Source organism: Carassius carassius, chromosome 23 (assembly GCF_963082965.1).
Source record: "Carassius carassius chromosome 23, fCarCar2.1, whole genome shotgun sequence".
Taxonomy (NCBI): domain Eukaryota; kingdom Metazoa; phylum Chordata; class Actinopteri; order Cypriniformes; family Cyprinidae; genus Carassius; species Carassius carassius.
In genome coordinates, this window is record NC_081777.1 from 23070126 (window position 1) to 23092199 (window position 22074).

General features: G+C 39.7%; 1 protein-coding gene across 3 annotated transcripts in view; it reads right to left on the reverse strand.

The window, feature by feature from the left end:
* Positions 1 to 22074, reverse strand: part of znf423 (zinc finger protein 423) — a 154194-nt gene that overhangs the window by 126420 nt on the left and 5700 nt on the right. For 2 of the 3 annotated variants that reach the window (XM_059506588.1, XM_059506589.1), the window contains exon 2: positions 470 to 529. The exons of the other annotated variant lie outside the window; for it this stretch is intronic. In XM_059506588.1, coding sequence (XP_059362571.1) covers positions 470 to 529 — 60 coding nt within the window. The remainder of the gene's footprint in view (positions 1 to 469; positions 530 to 22074) is intronic. 3 annotated transcript variants of the gene reach the window in all.

The window sequence follows — 22074 nt, forward strand, 5'->3', positions numbered from 1 at the left end:
TTACTAATAAAGGAATTAATGTATACAAAAAGTATTATAACAATTATTGAAAACGCTCGAGTAGTGAAAAGGGCTTCTAAGGTAATTGGTTAAAAAGCTAAATCTAATATTCAGAAAGATGCACGATCTAAAACAGCCCGCTCGGATTTTGCCAGATAGGAATTTTCCTCTCCAGAGAGGAGGTGTAATCAAACTCGTCAAGTCGTGCGATATTACATTCTGAGTGCGGCAAAGTGCCTTTACGTTCAGACAGGAAGCGCCTCTAAGCCTCCAGTCCAGTATGCACCTGGACGCCATCCTCTTGTGCCTTATGAAAAACTCTCCCTCCTTTCCTCCCTTCCTCCCTCCCTCTGTGCGCAGGGCTGCAGGCCATGTGGAATTGATATTAGAGATTGTGATGCAGCGGGTCGTCTCCCAGGAGCAGGGGGTTGGATGTATCGTGCAGGACGCCACGCTAGCGAAATCATACCTGTCTGAACAGAGGAGTCCCAACCACTGGCGCACTCTGTAGATTCGGCCTCTTCCACCGCTACCGAAAAAGAGAGAGAGAGCGTATTAGAGCGTTTGTGTAGCCAAACCACACATTTCAGGCACACAAACATTTTCGGCATTCTTCTCAGAAGCGCTCCACATAAACGGCGGCCCATCTTGAGCCTATGATGAGTTCGATCTGATTGTTGGATGCACATCAAAGGGCTTTATTGTGTGTATGTGCTCTTTGTTTGTCTATGTGCTAATTTTGGAGGTGCAAAAACAGGTAACGGGAGGCAGTGATATAAGAGGAGGAATGTGTGATGAAGGTTTTCCTGGGCATAGTCAAGGAAGGTAGCCCCACTGGCACACAAACAGGAAGCAGCAGTGTTCAGGACACAATAAGAACTTGGACCACCCCCCACAGCCTCACCACCATAAACACACACACACATTACCGGTCTCTACAAAACTCCCCGTAGCCTGGAAGCACTTTGGCACACAGTCTAGAATGGAAACACACACTGTAACTTTTCAACAACAAACACAGTCGGTAATTTGTGTAACCTCTCCACATTAGAGGCATCAGTGCATGAAGGAATATGTAGAGTAATTTATAACAACACTTTTTCAGCATGAATGGACTATTAAGTGTAGAAGTCTTCACACTCGGTGAACAATGTCCATGAAGATAAGGAACAAAAAGCAGGAAAGATAAACATCGATGATGAGGTTCAAAAAGGGCTAAGACATAATTAAGCTATCAAACTAACCACATGAATATTTAAAGCGTTAATTAAGCCAAAATTAAACTTATGTTATTATTTACACCCTCTCGTGTTCTTTCAAACCCCTTGAGTTTTTTTATGTTGAAAACAAAAGGAGGTTTTAGGAGGCAAGCTCTTTTTCAGTTACAATGAAAGTCAAGAGGGAGTGGAGAAGTCAAAAAATAAAATAAAATAAAATAAGACATTAATGTGAATGCTCACACAGTTCTTCTTCGGTTATAATAAAAGTCAATAGGGATTGGAGCAATCAATCTTAAAAATAAAACAAACAAAAAATATATGTAAAATATGAAAAATTAAATAAAAATTAAAATAACATTAAATAAAAATAAAAATTAAATAAAATATTCTGCCTAACATCACTTAAGCCGCCTTCACCTTCAGTCTCTGCTAAATAAATGTAAATGCCATTTTATCTTTTTTTTTTCTTCGGAAAATGAAAGTCATACAGGTTTACACTAACAGGAGAGTGCTCCTTTAAATAGAGTTTATGTGAGAAAAGAAATAAAAGTGGGAACAAGAAAGACAGGGAGAGCCAGAGAAAGCACGAGAGAGAGACTGAATCTGCTCGGTGTAAAGGAAATTGTGGTTAGATATTCTCCCACTGGCATTGGGCATCACAGTCTCACTAAACCCACTTCCTCTCAGGAAAAGACTCTCAGAGAAAGCGGGGGAAAAAATTAGAGACAAAAGGAGAGAAAGACAGAGTGAGGGGGAGAGAGAGAGAAAGAGAGTGAGTAAGGCACAAAATGCACTGTCCCCGACAGCCATACTGCATTCCTTCCACATTATCTGTTCCTTAATTACACACAGACTCTCTTTTCCTCTGAAAAACACACACACCACCAAGTGCCGTCTGGGCCACCGTACAGCGTCCTCGCTGAAGCTGCTCCCAGCAGGGTGGTCGGTGTGAACTCGACTCCACTACCACCTCCCTTTTCCATATTCTACTCCCAAGCCAAGGCCAACAGGCCCCTGTTTTCCCTTTCAGTGCTGTGGAATATTAGGACCGCAGACGCTCCAGCCAGGAGTTCCAGCGCAAAGCCTGCCGTCAAAGCCCGAGGAGCCGAGCCAGGTCAGAATGACTGGCCTGTTACCGGACACCAAGCGCTTGAGCCCAGAAACAACAGAAGGCCTTTGCTAACAGGACACTGAGGTCTTCTCTTCCACTCCTTTCAAAGTCAAGGGATACGTCACACCTCTCTTTGCCTTTCTCTTGTCCTTTGTTTAAAAGTCGCTCACATTTTTCCCTTGCTATTCAAATTCCCACTCTAAAATTATTCTTGTTCCAGACTTGGAGGCAGTGTTGAGTAGAACTGGAATACGTGTAATTCATAAACAGATCACAAAAATAAAGTGGTTGGGTCATTTACAAAATAAGGATGACATATATGGTGTCCCTCAAGTGTTGTTTCTAGTGGTCAACCGATATGTCGCCAAGGCTGCTATATTGCCAAGGCCGATATATCGGCCGATATTTGGCAAGTTTGCCCGCTTGGCCGATGTGTTAGAGGTAGGACTTTAATTTTGACGGCGCTGAGAGCAACAGCGCCTGAGTTCACACAGCTCACATTCTCCCTCTTGTTTACTGTTGTCATTAACAGTTCTGTCTAATACGGATAGAAGTCTGTCGAAAAATCAGATAGAACAGTTAAATAAAGGAATTAATGTATACAAAAAGTATTATAACAATTGCTTTTATATTATTAGTAATAGAAAGGCAAACATTATAATACTTTCTCATTTGTCGTCAGCATTAAGCAAATACACATTTATATAATTTAAACAAATCTTTGAATGGCTAATGAATATTTAATATCACAAACCTTGTAAATTTAGTAGAATCCAAAAGTTAGATCTTGTGAAGTGTGTATGTTTATCCAGCATGATCTCGTGCTCTCTGTGTGACGGTTGGTCTGTTTGAATTGAATGCTTTAAACTTTAAACTCGTGATTTTAAATTATGCTGCACTTTATGCATTTGCCCACTGTGTCAGATTTATGTAATTTTCTCTGTGTGCTGTATGTAAAATGAATGTTTCCCTGGATTTATTTGAAAAATATGATTCCCAATGCACACAAACTTCCCAGAATACTGAGTGCCCTGTTGGTTACACTGTATTGATGTTTGTGTGCATTGGGAATCATATTTTCAAATAAAACAAGAGTAACACTCATTTTACATACAGCACACGGAGAAAGTTACATGAATTTGCTTCCTTGAATTACTTCCTTTAATTATATTTTTTGTTACATATTTATTTATTTGTGAAAAAAACTTTGTCATCTAAAGTATAAGTATGTTTATTTTACACATTTTTATTTTACCATTGTCAAATGATTTCAAATTTTGTAAATATTGTTAAAAAATATATATATATTGGCTTTATATCGGCCCCCTTGCTTTCCAAGATATCGGCATCGGCTGTCCGTCGACCACTAGTTGTCTCAAACAGATTACAAAAATCAAGTGTTTGGGGCTTAAATAATTAAAATTTAGTTTCTGTCACAATTTATTTACTTTTTAAAAAATCGTATGATTCTGATGGGATCTTCGGCTTTATTGTAAATAGCATTTTTATTTTTTTAAATGTGTTATAAAAGAAGAATGAACAACACTGCAAATCAGAGAGTCTAAAAGGATTTAAAAAATTACGCATTTGTAATTACCAGAATATATTATATTGTAAAATACACTTTAAATATTGAGTACTTATCAGAGTAAACAATAAATTGGTTTGTAATTCACAAATGAACATGACTGCAGTCAGGCAGCATCTTAGCTTGCACATTTAGCACAGCACAACTCGTGTAATTTGTAATCAGGATTGGGAGGAGGTTCATGGTGGGGCCAGCGATGAACATTTTATACCAGGCCCAACAATTGCTTTCTGTTGCCCTGATCTGGATAAAATCAAAATCCATCTACCCAGCTTAGATGCTCTCCTAGTCTTCTCTGACCATCTCTTCCCTTCAGTGTAAGTTTGTATTTGTGTGTTCTTTCTCTGTTCACAGAATAGTTTCTCTCCCGGCCTGAGTTGCGTCGATGCAGTGTTGTACTGTTTATCAGGGGAGATATCATGCAGCTTTTTCTAGTCAGATCTTGCTCTCTTGTTCTCCACTGTGCAGGGCTGGGCTTCCTTCCCCCCTGGCTTTATGGTATGCTCCCGGTAGTCTGTAGGATCCACTATGAGTGCTGCTACTCATAAAACAAAACCGCACACACTTACAAACACACACACAGAAAACACAGTATCTCTCCAGAAACCCAACCTACACTGCAGGTGCTAAGCACACTCAGACACCCACACTCACACAAAACATCTACCTTCCTTAAGAAGAGATCATTAGTGTTGATTACTTGTTCACATTCATGGTTAGAGGTTTACACAAACCCCTAACCCTAAAGATACAAGGGATAGTTCACCTCTATGCATATTGTCTGTGGTAAAATACATTTTGAAAAAGCAGCAGTGTTTTTGTCCAAAAACGCAAAATTTCCCTTCTGAAATGTATATTTTAAAAAAATATTAAATATTAAAATATTGTCTTTTGTATTCCACAGCGAGCAACTAATACTGTAACATTTGTGCTACAGACATTAAAGATAATTCTGCGGCTCGTGAAAGATGGCTCCACAAATTCTGTGTGAAAGTTTTTTATTTTGTTTTTTTTTTTAAAGTTCTGGGATTAATGTGCTTGTTTGTATGGCTGCACAACATGGCCAAAATAATTAATTATTTAATTAATTCATTATTATACTGATTATTTTAAAGTTTAATAATTTTATATAAGAATAAGAAGATTACTTTTATTATTATTATTACTTTTGCTACTAAATAAAATAAATGTAAAAAGTTGCTTGAATTGAGGGAAAGTGCAAATGCATTTTTTTTCTGATAGAAATTCACTGTAATAAAAATTGACTGACTGCAATTTCAAAAGTGATTTATTTATATTATTTGTATTTAATTTAATTATTATTTCATGTAAATACAAATGTCATAATAATAATAATAATAATTGTAGATAACAGTACTGTCAAATTTCAATAATAATACTTATGGCTGTTTTAATTTCATAATTTTCAAGGTTAAACCAACAAGCTAACCCTGGAATGCTCGCATGTAAAAGACCACAACATTGTGCTTCACTCTGAAACACAGCACATATTTTATATTATATATATATATATATAGTATATATATATTATGTATACACACACACACACATATATATTTATATATTTATTTATTTATTTATTTAGAAAATCGTACCAAAGAATATCATGATTATTATTATTTATTTTTTGAAACGTTTGACTCTAATAGCCCCAATATGGTTTACTCTTTTTGAAGAAACTGACTTTAAAAAAAAAGGATTTTGAAGAAGGAACCCCACGCTATGCATAGAGACCAGAGTATCAAAGAAACTTCAAGGTGGGCTCTACTGATCTGGGTGGCTACGTACTACCCCATCAGCACCTTCACAATCATCCAGAACACGCTGTCTTGGTGCAGTACCAGAATTCAAACCAAAGCATCACCTAAATCTCAGCCGCACCACCATGAACACTTAAGACTCCTGGACCAGGCGAGGGACGTCACATTCCTGAAGACACGTCTTCCCAACGGAGGAGGAAAAAACGCTAAATTACTCCCAATCAGAGCGCCACTCATCCCCCATTTCCCGCTTCATTAGAGGAAGGATATTGGAGTGTAGTCAGGCAGAGAGAAAGAGCGCAGGAGTGCGGAGGAGGAACAGGGTTACGGTAGACAAATGCCCTACGTATCCTCAAACACACACACACACACACACACAGAGAGACAGCTCCGTTCAGCCCCGGGGCTTCAGCACAACAGCACCACACACAGTTGAGCCCCGATCCCTGTCTAAAAACAAAGCTGCCGGCGGCACTGGCAGACCTCTGCCTCCTACACACTACTGCACTGCACTGGGCTCGAGCCAAGTAAGACATACTTACTTGCTCTCTGTCTCACACACACACACACACAGAGAGAGATACAACTCCAGACCCACTGTGAAGTCAATGGTCAGAGATATCAGTGAATGAACAGCTATATGAAAGTGACTGCAGATTCTACACAATATAAATTATTACTGTTACAAGAACCTAAACACATCAAGGTGTGGCTGGCGCTCATCTACAGGGATGGGCCATCCAGCTGCTGACCACTGGACTACAGATGGCCCTCAGTACACACTTGCAGTCCTGAGTGACTCAAACTCTCCAGCCCTCCTAAAAAACAAGAATAAAACATTAAACCCAAGAGGATATTAAGACCTCACACTAGGATCCGCACAGCCAAACACAACCCCACACGGAAAGAAACAAAGGAAGAGGACGATTGGGAGAAGAGAAAAAAAAAAGTCATTAGAAGGAGTTTTAAAAGCAGTATTCTATTAAAAGCATCTTCCTGCTCTCCCTCATTAGCTGAGCATATTTATTTCTGTGTATCTTGTCTTCATCCCCTGTCGCCCTGCATGCAGAAAGTGCGGTTGTTGCGAACTGCGACGCGACGGGGGGGGAGGGGGGGCTTATGCCATAGGAAGTGTGAGATGAAGAGGAAATGTGAGATATAATGGGCATATCATGTGTTTGTCGACCATCCACAATCAACCAATCACCAACTTTATATTAGTTACTGACCGATATAGTAAATTCTTGTACTAGGTGACTGACTGATTTTGGCCAGGCCAAAAAACATTTTGTTAAAAAAAATTATTTACATTGATAATTGATCAACGTTAATATTATAATTCTACACAGTTTTGTCTAAATAAATTAAAAATTAAAATGCAACCAGAGGATTTAGGTATCACAGCATTTTAAATGTACTGTAATCATTTTAAAGAGTTTGAAAGTTTTAATTAAATTGTTTTTAAAGAATAACTAAGGTAACATTAGATGTCGGCAAATCTAAATGTAAAAATAGAAGAAATAAGCATGCATAATTAAATACTCAACATCAACCAATAAAAAAGGTCTCCAATATAACCTGTGTATTTCAAACACGCAGTGTACATCTATAAAAAAAATCTGTTAATTGTGATTAAATACTGAAAACGACATACATTTTACATTTTGTGTACATCTCATTTGCTAAAATTAAATTGTATGCCACTCTACTATAAAAACAGTAATATTGTAAAATATTATCACAATAAAAAAAATAAAATCAGTATATTTTAAAAATGTATTTATTCCAGTGATGCCAAAGATGAAATTTCAATGCAAACTTTTAAATGTTAGTGTATACCGCTGTATTATGTTGCCAATGTTGGCCTACCACTACAAACTCACTACATACCTTATTCACTTTTGGCATTGTGCACTGGTGAAAGGAAGGCTCCACATTGCAGGCACTGACACTGCTTCCTTCCTCCAGAACAGCTCCTGCTTGTAAAATCTTTATTCAGTGGGGTGCGCGTTCTAATGATAACAGCATGTTTTAAATGTTACCTTGGATACTTTGCATTTCCTTAACATGCTCTAGAGCTACACAGGAGCTGGAGGGAGGAGTAGAGATTGACGCCGTGCCTCCATTTCAAGATCCAAAATGGACACCACTGACCAGTGCATTTGCATGCTTTTACATACTGTGATATCTAAATGTCTGTAACTCTAGATGGATCTGGACCTTATGTTATAAGGTGACAAGATTTATGAAATGAAAACTGGGGGTATTTTTAGTTCAGTGGGCAATATGTATTTGAATTAGGACAATTTAGTTTTGTACCCACACTATATTCCCATTTGTACAGCTACTTAACTCACATATGCAGTACCTAAATATTAATAAGGATTAATTAATTTTGAGGACTCTTTTGAATGCATACATTTTTTAAATAAAGGCTCCACTGTTTGGTCAGCCTTAGTAAGTTGAATTAAAATAAAATAAAATAATGTAATAATATTCAAATTAGCCTATAAACAAGCTAAACTATGAATAAAATAAACTATGTGTGTGTGTGTGTGTGTGTGTGTGTGTGTGTGTGTGTGTGTGTGTGTGTGTGTGCGTTAATCTCACAGGTAGGAAAGGGTTAATAAATAATCAGCATCCTGGGAAAATCTCCCCCATTTTAGCACCATTGCAGGGGTGGACTGCTGTTTCTTTTTCCATTTAAACTATTATTTAAAGGAAGAAAGAAAAAGGAAAAAAACACATTTTCCCCCAAGGGCCATCTTCAAACTCCGTCTCTTCATCTCACTCTCTCACTCTCACACACACACACACACACATACACACACAAATCCTTGACACAATTTATTTCTATATTATTGAAATTCCTCCTCAGTTAATTACTGCTGTGTTGGAGTGAGCATGCAGCGTTATTTGCATTTCTGGGTCCTGTTAAGCAGTGTTAAACAGCACCGTCACCACACACACACACACAATCACAGAGACAAATATATGAGTGTAGCTGACGGCAACACAGTGATCAGCATAGCAGAGCGGAGAATAGGATGAGGGTAGAGATCAAACAAGCGCGTCGTAACAAGATGGCAAACACAACGCTCGCATTTAGCCGCCAAAACGCTTGCCAGCCGGTGGGAGAATGACACAGCCTTTAATTGTTTTCAAAATGAGTGCTTTAAATTAACAACGGGCGATGCTTATCTACCAAAATAACAAGGGTATGGGGAAATCACAATATGTATGCAAAGATGAACACGCACAGCTTCTATCTGAACTTGTAAAAGGTCTGGCTTGTACTATCACTAATGTCACCAAATGAAACTGCAAAACAATTAATACTGTTTTCAAACAGGTTTCTGAATCAGGTGTGCCATTGGTTGGCCAAATAGATCCTTATCCTGCTTCAAACTCACACCATTGGATTAGCCAGTGTTGCTGGTCGTGATTCTCACACAAACAGAAATGTTTTGATAGCGCCACAGAAGCACTATGTTTATACTTTTCAGAAGAAATCAATGCACTTTTTGGGGCATGAGCACAATGGCGAAGCCAACTGCAGCTTGACTTTTACAATAATAATATTTGAAAGAGAATGTCTTTCTGAGTTTCGTTCTTCTGTTGAACATAAAAAATATTTTTAAGAATGCAGGTAACCAAACAGTTACTGGTAGCTACTGACTTCCATAGTTTTATGTCTATACTATGGAAGTAAATGGCTACCAGCCACTTTTTGGTAACCTTATTAAAAATATCTTCTTTTGTGTTTAACAGAAGAAAGGAATTAATATAGATTTGGAATGTACATATCTGAGATGATATGTAGTGACATATCATCTCAGATGTGATGTACATTTGAATGAAATGGGCACTCGATAATATCCATAGTTGTTGATTGGATGAAGGCAAATCTGAATGCAAGCTTCAGGTCAAATAGAAGAAAAGGGTGGGGTTTATACAGACTAAATGATTAGAGAAGTCCGTCATTCAGACATTTCACTGATTAAAATGGGATTATAACATATTTATCTATAATTATGAACTGAAAAAATATAAATTTTTAAGGCACTTTGGTCACAAAGGTTCAAATCTAACTCGCAATATAATTCCTGCCTTATCTCCTACTGTGAGGAAAAAAGTCTTAAAGAAAGGAAGAACAAAACAACAATTGTTGCTACAGTGGTTTAATGTAGAGCTATACACAAAGAAAGCAGGTGTGGATAGCTGTCCGTAAGATGCTCGACAAGCATGAAAAGCACATCAAATTCCCCCCCGGACATAACCACAGCTAGAAAAATGGAGAACTGGGGGTGAATTCAGTTAGCATCTGTTTATATAACCCTTGTCGTTGTGACTAGCAGGATTACCAGAACACACTCCTCCAGAACCGAAGAGGAATTCCGTCAGGATCCTTCGCTTTATCAAATCAGGGATGCGTTGCACCGCGAGAGAGAGATTCTGACAACAAGGAGATGCTGTACGTACAAAGAATGAGATCGCATCTCTTAACCCAGAGAGAAGAAACATCCTCGCCCTCAGACCTGATGCTGCGAGGGCCCTTAACGAGCACACGTGCATATGCGGACCCTCACACGCGCACACATGCACGCTGGCCCCCTGCTTCTCCCAGTAAGGGCCAACACACTGCAGGTAAAACTTCAAAGATCAGCATTGCACTGCAGCGCCATGCCGGAAAAGACCAGGGAGGAATGAATAGAGAGAAGAAAAAAATGAAAATGAAAAGAGAGATTGTTTAAACAGTCGTTCTAGTACGGCTTGTATGAATATAAATTTTGAGAGAGACAAAAAGGCTAATAGATGGGCGGAGGGAGAGCGAGAATATTATGCAGACGCACCTCCAATGACATTACAATAAAAAGCTCTTGTGGACCACTGTTGGTATGTGTGTTTGACATGGAGAGAAAAAGAGAGAGATGGAAGGGAGAAAGCGAGTTAGCGAACGCTCAGGGGGAGTCTCACCTGGGCCCGGCTCTGCTGCAGCCGTCTGCAGGAGATTCAGCTGCAGAATACCTAATGCGTGTGTGGAGGGGCGTGCCGTACAGCCCTGTTACTGGCCCCGGGCCATTCTGTATGATTAAGTCTTCTACACTTAAGGGATAAAGCCTTGCTCTCCTTCTCTCCCACTGGAAGCCATTAGCAGCCCCCCATTTGCAGCTCAGTGTGTGTATGTGTGTGTGCCCTGTGCGTGTTTGAGCCCATGCATTTGAATGGGTTCATACCCCTGTGTCTTTGTGCTCCTGCCTTGTTTGTGTAAAAGTGTGTGTGTGCTGCTTCCTGAGCAAAGCGTGTGTGATTTTGTCAGTACAAAACAGCTCCACAGCACCCTGGGATTAGTGTCCAGCAGTGAGTTGTTTGGGCCCAGAGTGCATTGCAGTCCGGCCCCCTCATTAGAATGGGCCAACACAGGGCCAATGGCTGCCGCCACAACAGCACGCATCACAATCAGGGGCCTGTTGGGTGTCCCCAAGAACTGGAAGCCCGGGCCCCAGACTGTCACGTATACACAGACGCTTGCTCTGGATTAATCACGTCGGGGTCCTTAGCTCTGAGGGTGGGGCGTTTGATCTCCTCCTGTCCAACATGTGGCACAAACATCATCACAAAAAACATGTGTGACACACACAGAGTAGTGGTGAATTCTGAGGTTTTGCCATGTATTATTACAGAAATTACAAAAGGACAACCTTGTAGATGGCAGTCTGGTAAAATGGCTACAGGTTCTAAAATGTGATTGGATATGCTGAAATACACATACCTAAAGTTCAAATCTTACAGTTAGTAATAACAACAATGAAAAGTTTGACTTTTATTAAACATAATTATTAATTAAATATTGGATATTTTTATAGTAATTTTGGTAATAGATCGATATGTCAGAATATTACTTGCTTGACCAAATATCACATTATTATGTAAAATCTGTCAATTTTAGTTTTTAGTGAATTTTGACAAAAAAAAGTGTGTAAAATAAGTTCAATAAAATAATGGACAGACTGATAAAGCAATAGAATGATAGCTAGAATGAAAGACAGAATTACAGAATAATAGATCAACAGGTCGATTGATTGCATGATAGACAGTGACAGACAGAATGATAGAGCGATAGAACAAACAATAGATAAAACATTATAAAATGAACAATAGATAGAACACTAGCGCAAACGATACAATGAATAATATAGATAGAATGACAGACAGAACGATGGATGGATGGATGGATGGATGGATCTGTGCCATCTGGGCCTACTGATGAACCCAACCTGAGTCAATAGGAACCCTTTGGACCACTGAACCCGGTATTAAAAAGCATAAGGCGAGGCAATCAACATTTAATAAAGAAAATCAGAGGCATCCAGCAAGTCCTGCAGTGGAGCAGATTTAATGGGCACTATGTGTGGCTTCATGTCGCCCGTGTTCTCCGGGACAGAGAAAAACACATTATAAATGAAGAGATCCAGCATGCTGTCCATCACTGCCATGTTTCTGGGTTAATGACGCCTTAACGGTCATCCTATACTGACAAACAGTCTCGCCATGAAGGAGAGAGGGAGAGTGGGAGAAGGAGAGGCAGAGTGTCTTTCATTTCCAGATAATTAATAATAGATAAAAGCCTGACTTGTTCTGCATGGCTTAATAGCTTTTAATAGCAGGGAGAATGACGGGAACACGCACGGCTGTGTCTCCAGACGCTGGCCTGCAGACCTCCAGAGACACCGTCATCTTGCTGCAACACAGAGGGGGGAGGCGTACCTGAGCCAGAACAGACAGACACACACACACATGCACGATCGGAGAGAGGCAAGCATGCTAAAAGAAGCCCATGCACTTACTCAAACACACGCAGGCACAAACACACCCAAGAGAGCCCCGTTCATAGGCCTGCTCTCTGAATGGTGCAATTCACTACTGCCAGTATGCATATAAAAATACATACGCTCTTTCCTGTAAGCACTACACACATCACAGGAAACCACCGAAGATCAATACCCGGACACAGCGGTATGAAGCCATTCAAAAGAGGGGACTCGACTACATGGAGAACGGACACACATACACACAAACGGTGGCTACAGCACATAAACACACACAAATACCTTGTGCTGAAATGTACTGTATGATATTAGTGTGTGTTTACTCCAGCGATAAGCACAATATAGTCCGCTGGACCACAGCAATGGCTGCAGGTAGTAACGCTCATTGCTGCAAAATTACTGCACCATTTCTGCTGCATCAGGTCTGAGAGCCATACAATATTAGAGGTGAGGAGGGGAAAAACTATAAAAATTGATATTTCATAGTATCGATTTTAAATACAGTGATATTTTACCTCATAATGCTTCATTGGCAAATGTTGCATGATGTGTATTGTACAGTGAGGCTTTTAGTAATAGCCAGCCTAGTATTATGGAGCCAAAAATGGACACGGTTTATTTTTTATTTTATTTTTATTTTTTTTTGGGTGGGGGGTGTAGAGACTAACCACCTAAAAGTAACTGAAAAGACAAGAAACATGCGAAGGCAAATTGAGCTAGATATATGGCTAAAACATTAAATAAATCTATACCTGAAATCTATAATCAATACAAAATAAATATAAACTGCCTTGTATATAACTTAACATATAACATAACTTTAAAAACAAGTCTATTACTTAAAATAAATATTTAAAACAAATAACATTTTAAAGTATAAAATAGTGTTGGGCAATGATTAATCGCGATTAATCACATCCAAAATAAATGTTTTGTGTACATAATGTGTGTGTGTGTATGTGTACTCTGTATATTTATTATGTATATATAAATACACACATGTATGTATATACTTAAGAAAAATGTAATGATTATATATAAAATATATTTACATAGTTATTATTTGAATAAATATATACATGCAACTATTTTCAAAATATAAACTGTATGTGTTTGTCTTATATATATATATACACATAAAAATATAAGCAGTACAGTACATACACATTATATAAACAAAAACATTTTGGATGTGATTAATCATGATTAATCATTTCCCAGCACTAGTATAAATACTTTTTTAAAATTTCATTGCCTATAATTTGGGGAGAAAAAAGTACAGTCTTTCTGAAAATGAATAAGAAATGAGTAAAAGATTTTTCGCAAGTTTGAATTGCAATTATAAACTAAACCCGAAGAGTCATATTTCCGCATATCAATATACTGCAATATCGTATCGCCAGGTCCCTGCTGATTTCCACATCTACAAAATATCACCATCTAAACAACTGCTGCCATCCTGACAGCGAGAGATGTGGTATAAAAAAGTAATATTTACACTCAGGCAGCCATTTGTCACCGACACACCAGCATTGACAGCAGTAGGAGGAGCCCGTTTCCTCAATATATCTATGTCTCTCTTTCACTCCTTCCCTGTATCCAGGGCTATTCTGAATGCGGGCCTGATTCTGTGACAGCTCCGCCCCTTAAAACACACACACACAAACACTCCAGTTGCAGTGGAATGACAGCGGAGATGGAGTGACAGGGATGAGTATTCCCCGAGCGCAGCACGGAAGCGTGGACAGCCGGAGTTTTGCTGGGCCCTTATCGCTCAACTGGGTCACTGTATCCAATCAGGTTTTGGAGGCCGGCCCGTGAGGGCGGTACAGGCATTTCCTGCTGGACGGGACGCAGCTGACAGCCTCGCCCTCAGACCCTCGCAATCCGAGCGCATTGGCTGCTAGCTGCATCTCGCAGGTCAAACATTGGTAGCGCACCATGCCAATCTCTCAGCCTGGGCTTTTCCCACAAGGGCTTCAACTTCAATTGCCTGTCCTCCAAACCTAGGCCGAGGGAACGGCGAGGGAAGCTGATTAACCAAATACTTTTATCAGCACTGAAACTGCATCGCTGCATAAAATGGCTTTAAAAACACAAACCAGCAGTACTGGCCAGAAACACGCCGGGGGGGCTTACATGGCAAAGGGACACAATGAGGATTGACTGGACCCAAACCGAAGGCTCACCACTACATCACTCTAAAAATGCAGAAGAGTCCAGCCTCTTGCTTTAAAAACACATATGGTGGAACTAGGCACAGTTCTACACTTACTGGCCGTTCAAAAACAAGGTTATTTGAAATAATAATTATAACTCTATAATATACTGCACTGGAAAAAATGAATGAATGGTTCAAAAAAATATCTATGGCTCGAGATAAAATAAATGATAAACATAAAGTACAAATGATTTCGATGTTATTTAGACTGCTTATTTCAGACAGCGCTTTTTGTGTTCATAACACATCCATATACATCATATGACCCTATCCAGTGAATCTCAGCAATGAAGTCTAGAGGACTAAGGGACAGGAAGTCAACACTGTAAAAGAAGGAAATTGTGTACAGAGAAAAAAAGAGAGCAGATACATGAGTGGGAGGATGGCAAGAGCACTTGTGTTGTCTTCCTGAGTTTTTGTGCTCTTGGGAGAACTTGGACGGCTCGGGTCAGAAGAGACTCATAGAGTTGTACTTTCTATTTCTCTATGCTTTTTCTTTATTTTTCTCTATTTCTTTCTTTGTCTCTCCTTCACATATGTTAAGGTGTGCTGCACTTTGATGTTTTTACAAGAGCCAACTAGAGATCCACAACACCTCTGATGTGACGAAAGATGAAGATGAGACGGACAAACAACTGCCGCACAGAGAAGCGCAAATACAACATGTTCTAACGTTATCTGAAAATATCTATTTAGTCAAAGTCTTGAAAGCAAAACATATTTAAGTTGTTTAGCTTAAAAATGTCATTTTTTGATGTTAAAACACTTTCTCCTATCAGAGTTTAATGATCAAAATTGACTATGGTGGGTAAAACGTTCTAAAAATTATACTGTTTGAATGACCTAACACAGCAACATTACTCCCTCCACTGTGATGTCAGACCAAATCATAGCATTTACCAGCAAGAAGACGCAAACATAAAAAAAGACACAAAGTCACACACGTAGACACATTCTTTGTCTCTCACACTCCTCCCTCCTCGCCGCACACATGGCACATTCCTGGCCGTGCGATGCGAGGTTCTGGCTAAAGGCCGTCAGCAGTCGTTTCCTGAGGAAAGCCCTGGGTGCAGTGTCAACTCTCCTTCTTCCTCTGAATTCCCCTCTTACACACATACAAACACGCAGTGAAAGATACAGTCAGGGTCTTATCAGTTTACCATAATTCTGCCTTCCAACACCGTGCAAAACACTGAAGTTTATATATTTACCTTGACACTCTTTGACTCTAAACACACTCACTCTCATAAACACACACTCAGAGGCACAAATGTGCTTAGAAACGCACCCAGGCACATTCTCCAACTCAAAGATTCAAGAAAAACATAAACCACAATGGCATCACACACACACACACGTTAAGAGCACGGCGGAGCTCCGGTGTTCACTAGAAGAAAACATAGTCAAAGATTAAAGGGGTGCTCAGATCAGATCTGAAATTTGTTTTTCATCTGTCTCGCCTGTCAAAGACAAGAGGAAAAATGTTTCCAATATACCTGTGCTGAGAGAGAGAGAGAGAGAGAGAGAGAGAGAGAGAGAGAGAGAGAGAGAGAGAGAGAGAGAGAGAGAAGGATCGAGGAAGGCAGAGAGAAGCCGAGTCTGAGCGATATAAAGTGAATGAGGAAAAGAGAGAACATGGAGGGAGAGCAGACGTGATTAAATCCCATCGGCTGTGTGGGGCTGTCAGCGACTGTGACACGAGGTTCAGATCACTCCTCGCTAGGGAGATCACCATAATCACGTTCTTCCTGCCATGATGCCATCAAACGGGGACGGGACGGGTGGGCGGCTGCGATGGGGATGGCAATGGCAAAGCCCAAATCTGCCACACACGTCCAACTTTAGAATGGCCATTAGAATTTGAAAGTGACCACAATGAACTATCATGCAATCACAGTAATTCCATAACTGGACTTTCAAATTTCAAAACATTTTACAACCAATTCAAATTCAGCAACTACATCTAAACAGGCCATAAAGGAGTCAAAATTTCAGCTTTGACTGGTTACTGCATTATTTTCAGCAGTTCATCTGACAGCAATTTGTGTCAATTTTTGTGCTTGTGAGCCAAATCCTGCATGTCTATCATTTTTATGACCCTTCTATTGATTAGATCAAGATAAAATTGCTGTGCTGCCTTATACACAAAAAAGTGCATAAATCAGCAGTTTAGGTGTACATATTCGGCCATGTTTTATACAATCAGATCTATTTATGCAAATAACTAAGGACTAACAACTGTTTCAGGTTCACATGCACAATATATATTGTCTGATTTTTTTTTAAATAATTACAAATAAAATCTGAAGGAAAAAATTAAGAAAAGGGAAAATTAAGAGAAGAGTCAGCATTCTCAATCATGAATATCATTAAATCAGTTTTGCGTGGGTTGATATACTGTCAAATATTTTGGGCTTAACCAGATCTTGCTTGTTTCTTAAAAGCTTATAAGAGTTGCCCTTAAAATCTATAAATATTATATTAATGCTAATAAACACATTATTAAGGGTGTTAAGCCTTAATTAGCATCTCAAACTTAAAGCAATAGTTGACCCAAATATGAAATTTCTGTCTTTTACTTCAGTCTTTTACTAACCTTATAGCGTTCCAAGCCTGTATGACTGACTTTTCTTCCGAGAAACACAAAAAGCAGACTTTTTGAAGGAGGAAAAAACATTGGACCCCATTTAGTTCCACTGCATGGACAACATTTGTTTTACAAATTGTGACCCATGTTTTTAAGAGCCACAAAAGGAAGTAAGTCATACAGTTTTGGAGTGATCTGAGGGTAAGTGAGTGATGACAATTAACATTTTGGTGCAAATATATTGGTGTCCCATTAAATTGAAAATATACAGATCGAAATATTCACCATTAGATCTTTGGACTTCCTCAAATTAGAAAGGAAATATCTGTAGACATCGACTTAGTCCAAGGCTGCATTGCAAAATTGCAAGAATTAGGATGTTTTCACTCATCCAGATGGTGAGCAACTTAACAGAACACAATACAGGGGTATTGTGATGTGTTTTTTTTACAACAAAAAAAAAGTATATTTTAAAGAAGCATTTTAACTTGACATGCCATGTGGGCAATGGCAAACAGCATAGCATTTTGCTAAAGACATCCTTCTGACGCATTTGCTCATAGGCCAACAATGCACATCAGCGCAGATCCCCAAGTACTCCATTGATTTATCTGTAGAGTACTCGAAGAGACAAAACGACCAAAATGCCTGCTTTACGCCCCCTGGCAGGTGGAGGGCCCCGTGCCGAATGCCCCTGACCTGGGAGGAGGACGGCCTCCCTGGATCACAACGCTTCGGGACCCTCCAGAAATAGATGGTCCCAGTACACCACCAACAATACCATCAACCGAACAGGAGGGAGAAAGAGAACTGGGCTGTTCCACACAAAGATGTAAGAGTACAGCCTGACTGCTCAGGAGACAGGAAGAATGACAGAGAGAAAAAGAGACCGAGAGAGTCTTAATTGCCTTATCCTGTAGTACAGGCTGGGGAGTGCTTTTTGACTTCGGCTTCCAATTTCACGCTACAGCATTATTTAGTTTGATACAGACTTGATTAGGCATTACAATGTGTCCCCTCTCTGAAGGAGCTTTGTGGCCGGCCTGCATCACTAGAGGACAGATTAACTCTGCAATCACGCTCCTTCTGAGACCCTTCTACTGTTTGTTTAGCCCGCCGGAGACCATGCCAGTGCATGTTTGTGTTCCATGTTTGTGTATGGGGATACTGTGGGAGGGGTTCTTATTAAATGAACTCTACTCACACTTACAGCGACCCTTATTATGGAACATGACCACAAAGATATAGAAAGAAAGTCTGTGTGTCATTCCTCGAACTCAAGTAACTTTATTTCCAATATATGAGAATTTTTAAAGAACTCAGTTTCAAAACCTTGATAAATACACACAAGCATTGCTGGTGAACAATACTTTTAAAACTAAAGTTTCACTATTATTTTCTACTGAGAGTTACTAAACAAATAGACTACATTAGATAATTTCTAATGTAGATCATTATATTAAATCCAATTTATTTAAATTATATAAATAGATGGCATACATTTAGTGCAAATAATGGTTAATTAAATATGTAGAGATTTAATTATACTAGTTACTTATGAAAAGTTAGTGTTATTATGCAACACAAAATAATTTTAATGAAAAGCACTTAATGAAAAGCAAAGGGAGAGTTTTTCATTTGCATTTGTTAGACAATAAATTAAAGGGATAGTTCACCCAAAAATGAAAATTATGTCATCATTTACTCACCCTAATATCATTCCAAACCTCTAGGAATTGCTTTCTTTTTTTGAACACCAAACAGAATATTTAGTAAAATGCTGGTATCCAAACAGCTGACGTAGCCATTGACTTCTACTGTATGGAAAATTTGCTAATTGTGATTATGTAACACATTGTTACTTCAGTTACTGTCAATAAAAGAAGCCATAAAATAACATTTAATGAGCGTGGCATACATGCACTAAAGTGTTCCAACCAATTACGGATTGATTACTCCAGTACCAATGTGTAAAGTATTGAGTTTTACACTATGCCTTAAGACAGTGTGGTGCAAAACCTCTGATATTGGATTTTATCAGAGTTTAATGATCGAGCTGGATCCAGATGGAAGAAAGAGAATCGGACAGTCTGGTCCCCTGTCCATCACTACAGAACAGGTCAAAACTTTACATTTTTAACATCTGTCCATCCACCCATCCATCTATCCATCCATCAACACTTAAGGCCCCACAGTACACAATCCCCATGCCCCGCGATCTCCAATTCTCTTTCTTTCCGCTCCCTCTCTCTGCCTCTCCTGGAGCAAGTCGGGCCCTGTTTGATGGTGACATGAAGCATTTATTAGGCGAGAGAAGCTGAGCAGGAAAGAGAGAATAAAGAAGAATTGGGAGCGCGAGTGTGTGGATGGTTAATAATTTCTGAACATTTCTCTTGGCCCTGGATTTTTTTTTTTTTTTTGCAGTAGCTGAAAGAGACTCTCTTCCCCATCATGTTCAACCACAACAACAACGATACACACCTATCAGAGCAGCCCACAGCATACACACACACACACAAACACACACGTCTGAGCGTCGGCAGATGGATGATTAAATACACGCTGTGGCTGTAGCATGGAGAACTTTACCTGGGGACTAAACCGACGAGATATAACATAAGGTTAACTGATTTGGTTTGGATATGGCGAGCGTTTTGACACAGTTTGGAGTGAATTCCGTCTCTCTGGCAGTGCTCTAACACAAACATACACATGTCAGCCACACTGAAATGCAGATCCGTCGTGTGTGTGCTGGCAGAGAGGTAAATGTGAATTTGCTTCTACACACCTCCATAAATGTGGCCCGAGTCATCTCTCTTGACACAACACTCCCAGGTAAGCACCATAAAACTTTCACATACTCTAACAACCATCTAAAACATTGCTACTTTTAGAAATAACAAACCTGTGAGAGTCATGGTGCAGTGGGTGACGCACGTGTTTGCGACACGTAAGAGCCGTTGTGCACTCAGGGACACACATTTTCACCATTTTCTTGTTACTTTAAACATCTTTTTTGACATGAAGTGCCACTGGACTTTCATTTACTTGCATGACTCACTGCAACACTAATTTTGTTCACCACTTATGATCAGATCATATTATGATCAGAAAATATGACTTGCTCCATGGATTGTTTTGCATACGTTCTGTATTATATATTGATTTAAAAAAAATAAAAGTTAATATTTTTATACAAAAATAATGATACAATATCAATTTATTTTAATATTAATTTCTCTAACCTTGAGCTCGTACACTCAGGCAGAAGGGTGAGAAGAAGTGAGGTGAGATGAGGTGAACGGAGAGAAGTCGGAGAGGAGAGCGTAATAATCACTCTTTGCCTCATTCAGTTCCTCTGGGAACTTCTTGAATACAGGAGCAGCCCTCCTAAAAAGCACACATGCTAAGTGAACTGCACACAATGGAAAAACCTGACTTTTAACCAACAAATGAACACATCGTAGAACAACGGCTGTTTTGTAAATGTCATTATTCCGCTTTTTTCTTGTCTCCCCTCCCCTTTATTCTCCCTTTGTGAGTGTATGTGTGTGAGAGCTCTTGAACGAAGAGCGACTTTAATTGTTTCTTCAGTATAGCCCCGCTGTTTGCACGGGTTATTATCCCCGGCTTTGCGGGAGAGGGGGGGGGGGCTTGCTGTTTGACGGGGAATTAAATGAAGAAAAATAAGGAAAACACGTCTGACTCCAGGATCAAGGGCTCGTCATTCTCTGGAGTCAGGCGGGCTAGCAGAACCGAGAGTCTTTTACAATGAGGGGCTAATTCTTTCTAAGCCAAAAAGGCTTCTATGCTAGGTTCCAGACTAGCCTCAGGATAAAGCAAAGAAGCTTCACGCATTAAAATCAATTTATCAAGGCATTACTAACCCAAATCAGAAACCCGTGGTTCGCACACATAATATGCCCGTGACTAAATCGCAGACTGACAATCGTCGCTTTGCTATCATTTTCCATGTCTGTATTTTTAAAACTAGTTACTTTAATTGATAAGTGAAGGGTCAGAGTCATCTTTTATCTTTCTGCAAAATTAATTACGCCTCTTTATTCGCCAACGTAATTGTCTTGAAGATCTGAAACAAGGTACAGCCAGACATTCTGACATTGGATGAACTCTGCAAATTACTCAAAAGTTTTGTTTTGAGGAGTCAAACTCCATCTGTGTTTGAAAGGGCAAGGCTACTCAACTCTGTAAGCGTATCTTTGTTTTAGCGGTTTTGTTCTTGCTGCTAGAAAACTTTTTTAGGCCTTGTGAAATCGATAGGTTCAGCTCTGGAGAGAGCCACAAGCCTTCAAGAGATTTCTCAGTGCGTGGGCACATGCATCCACACACACACACACACACACACAGGCAGAGAAACATTTCACCTCCAGCTATACCAGTCCTTCACTGCTCTAGGAAGGCTCCCTTAGCGCTCTGCCATGGGAGACCAGATGACCTGGTGAAGGGTCAGAGGGGACTCTGGGGGGCACAGCAGGGGTCAAACCAGCACCAGCACTCCTCATTAATGACCTCTGCAGCCCTTCAATCACCACCCCAAAAAGCTCAGTCCAGGACTGAAGCCTGTCCAGCAGGGAGACAGGCCAATAAATATATGCATCAGCCAGGTGTAGAGGGTGGGCTTAATTGCCCCCTTTCCTTATGTTTAATGTACAGCCCAGCGAGACGGGGCAGGGTCGTAGAGCAGCCACCCAGAGAGGAGAAAGAGTAGAGAGAGA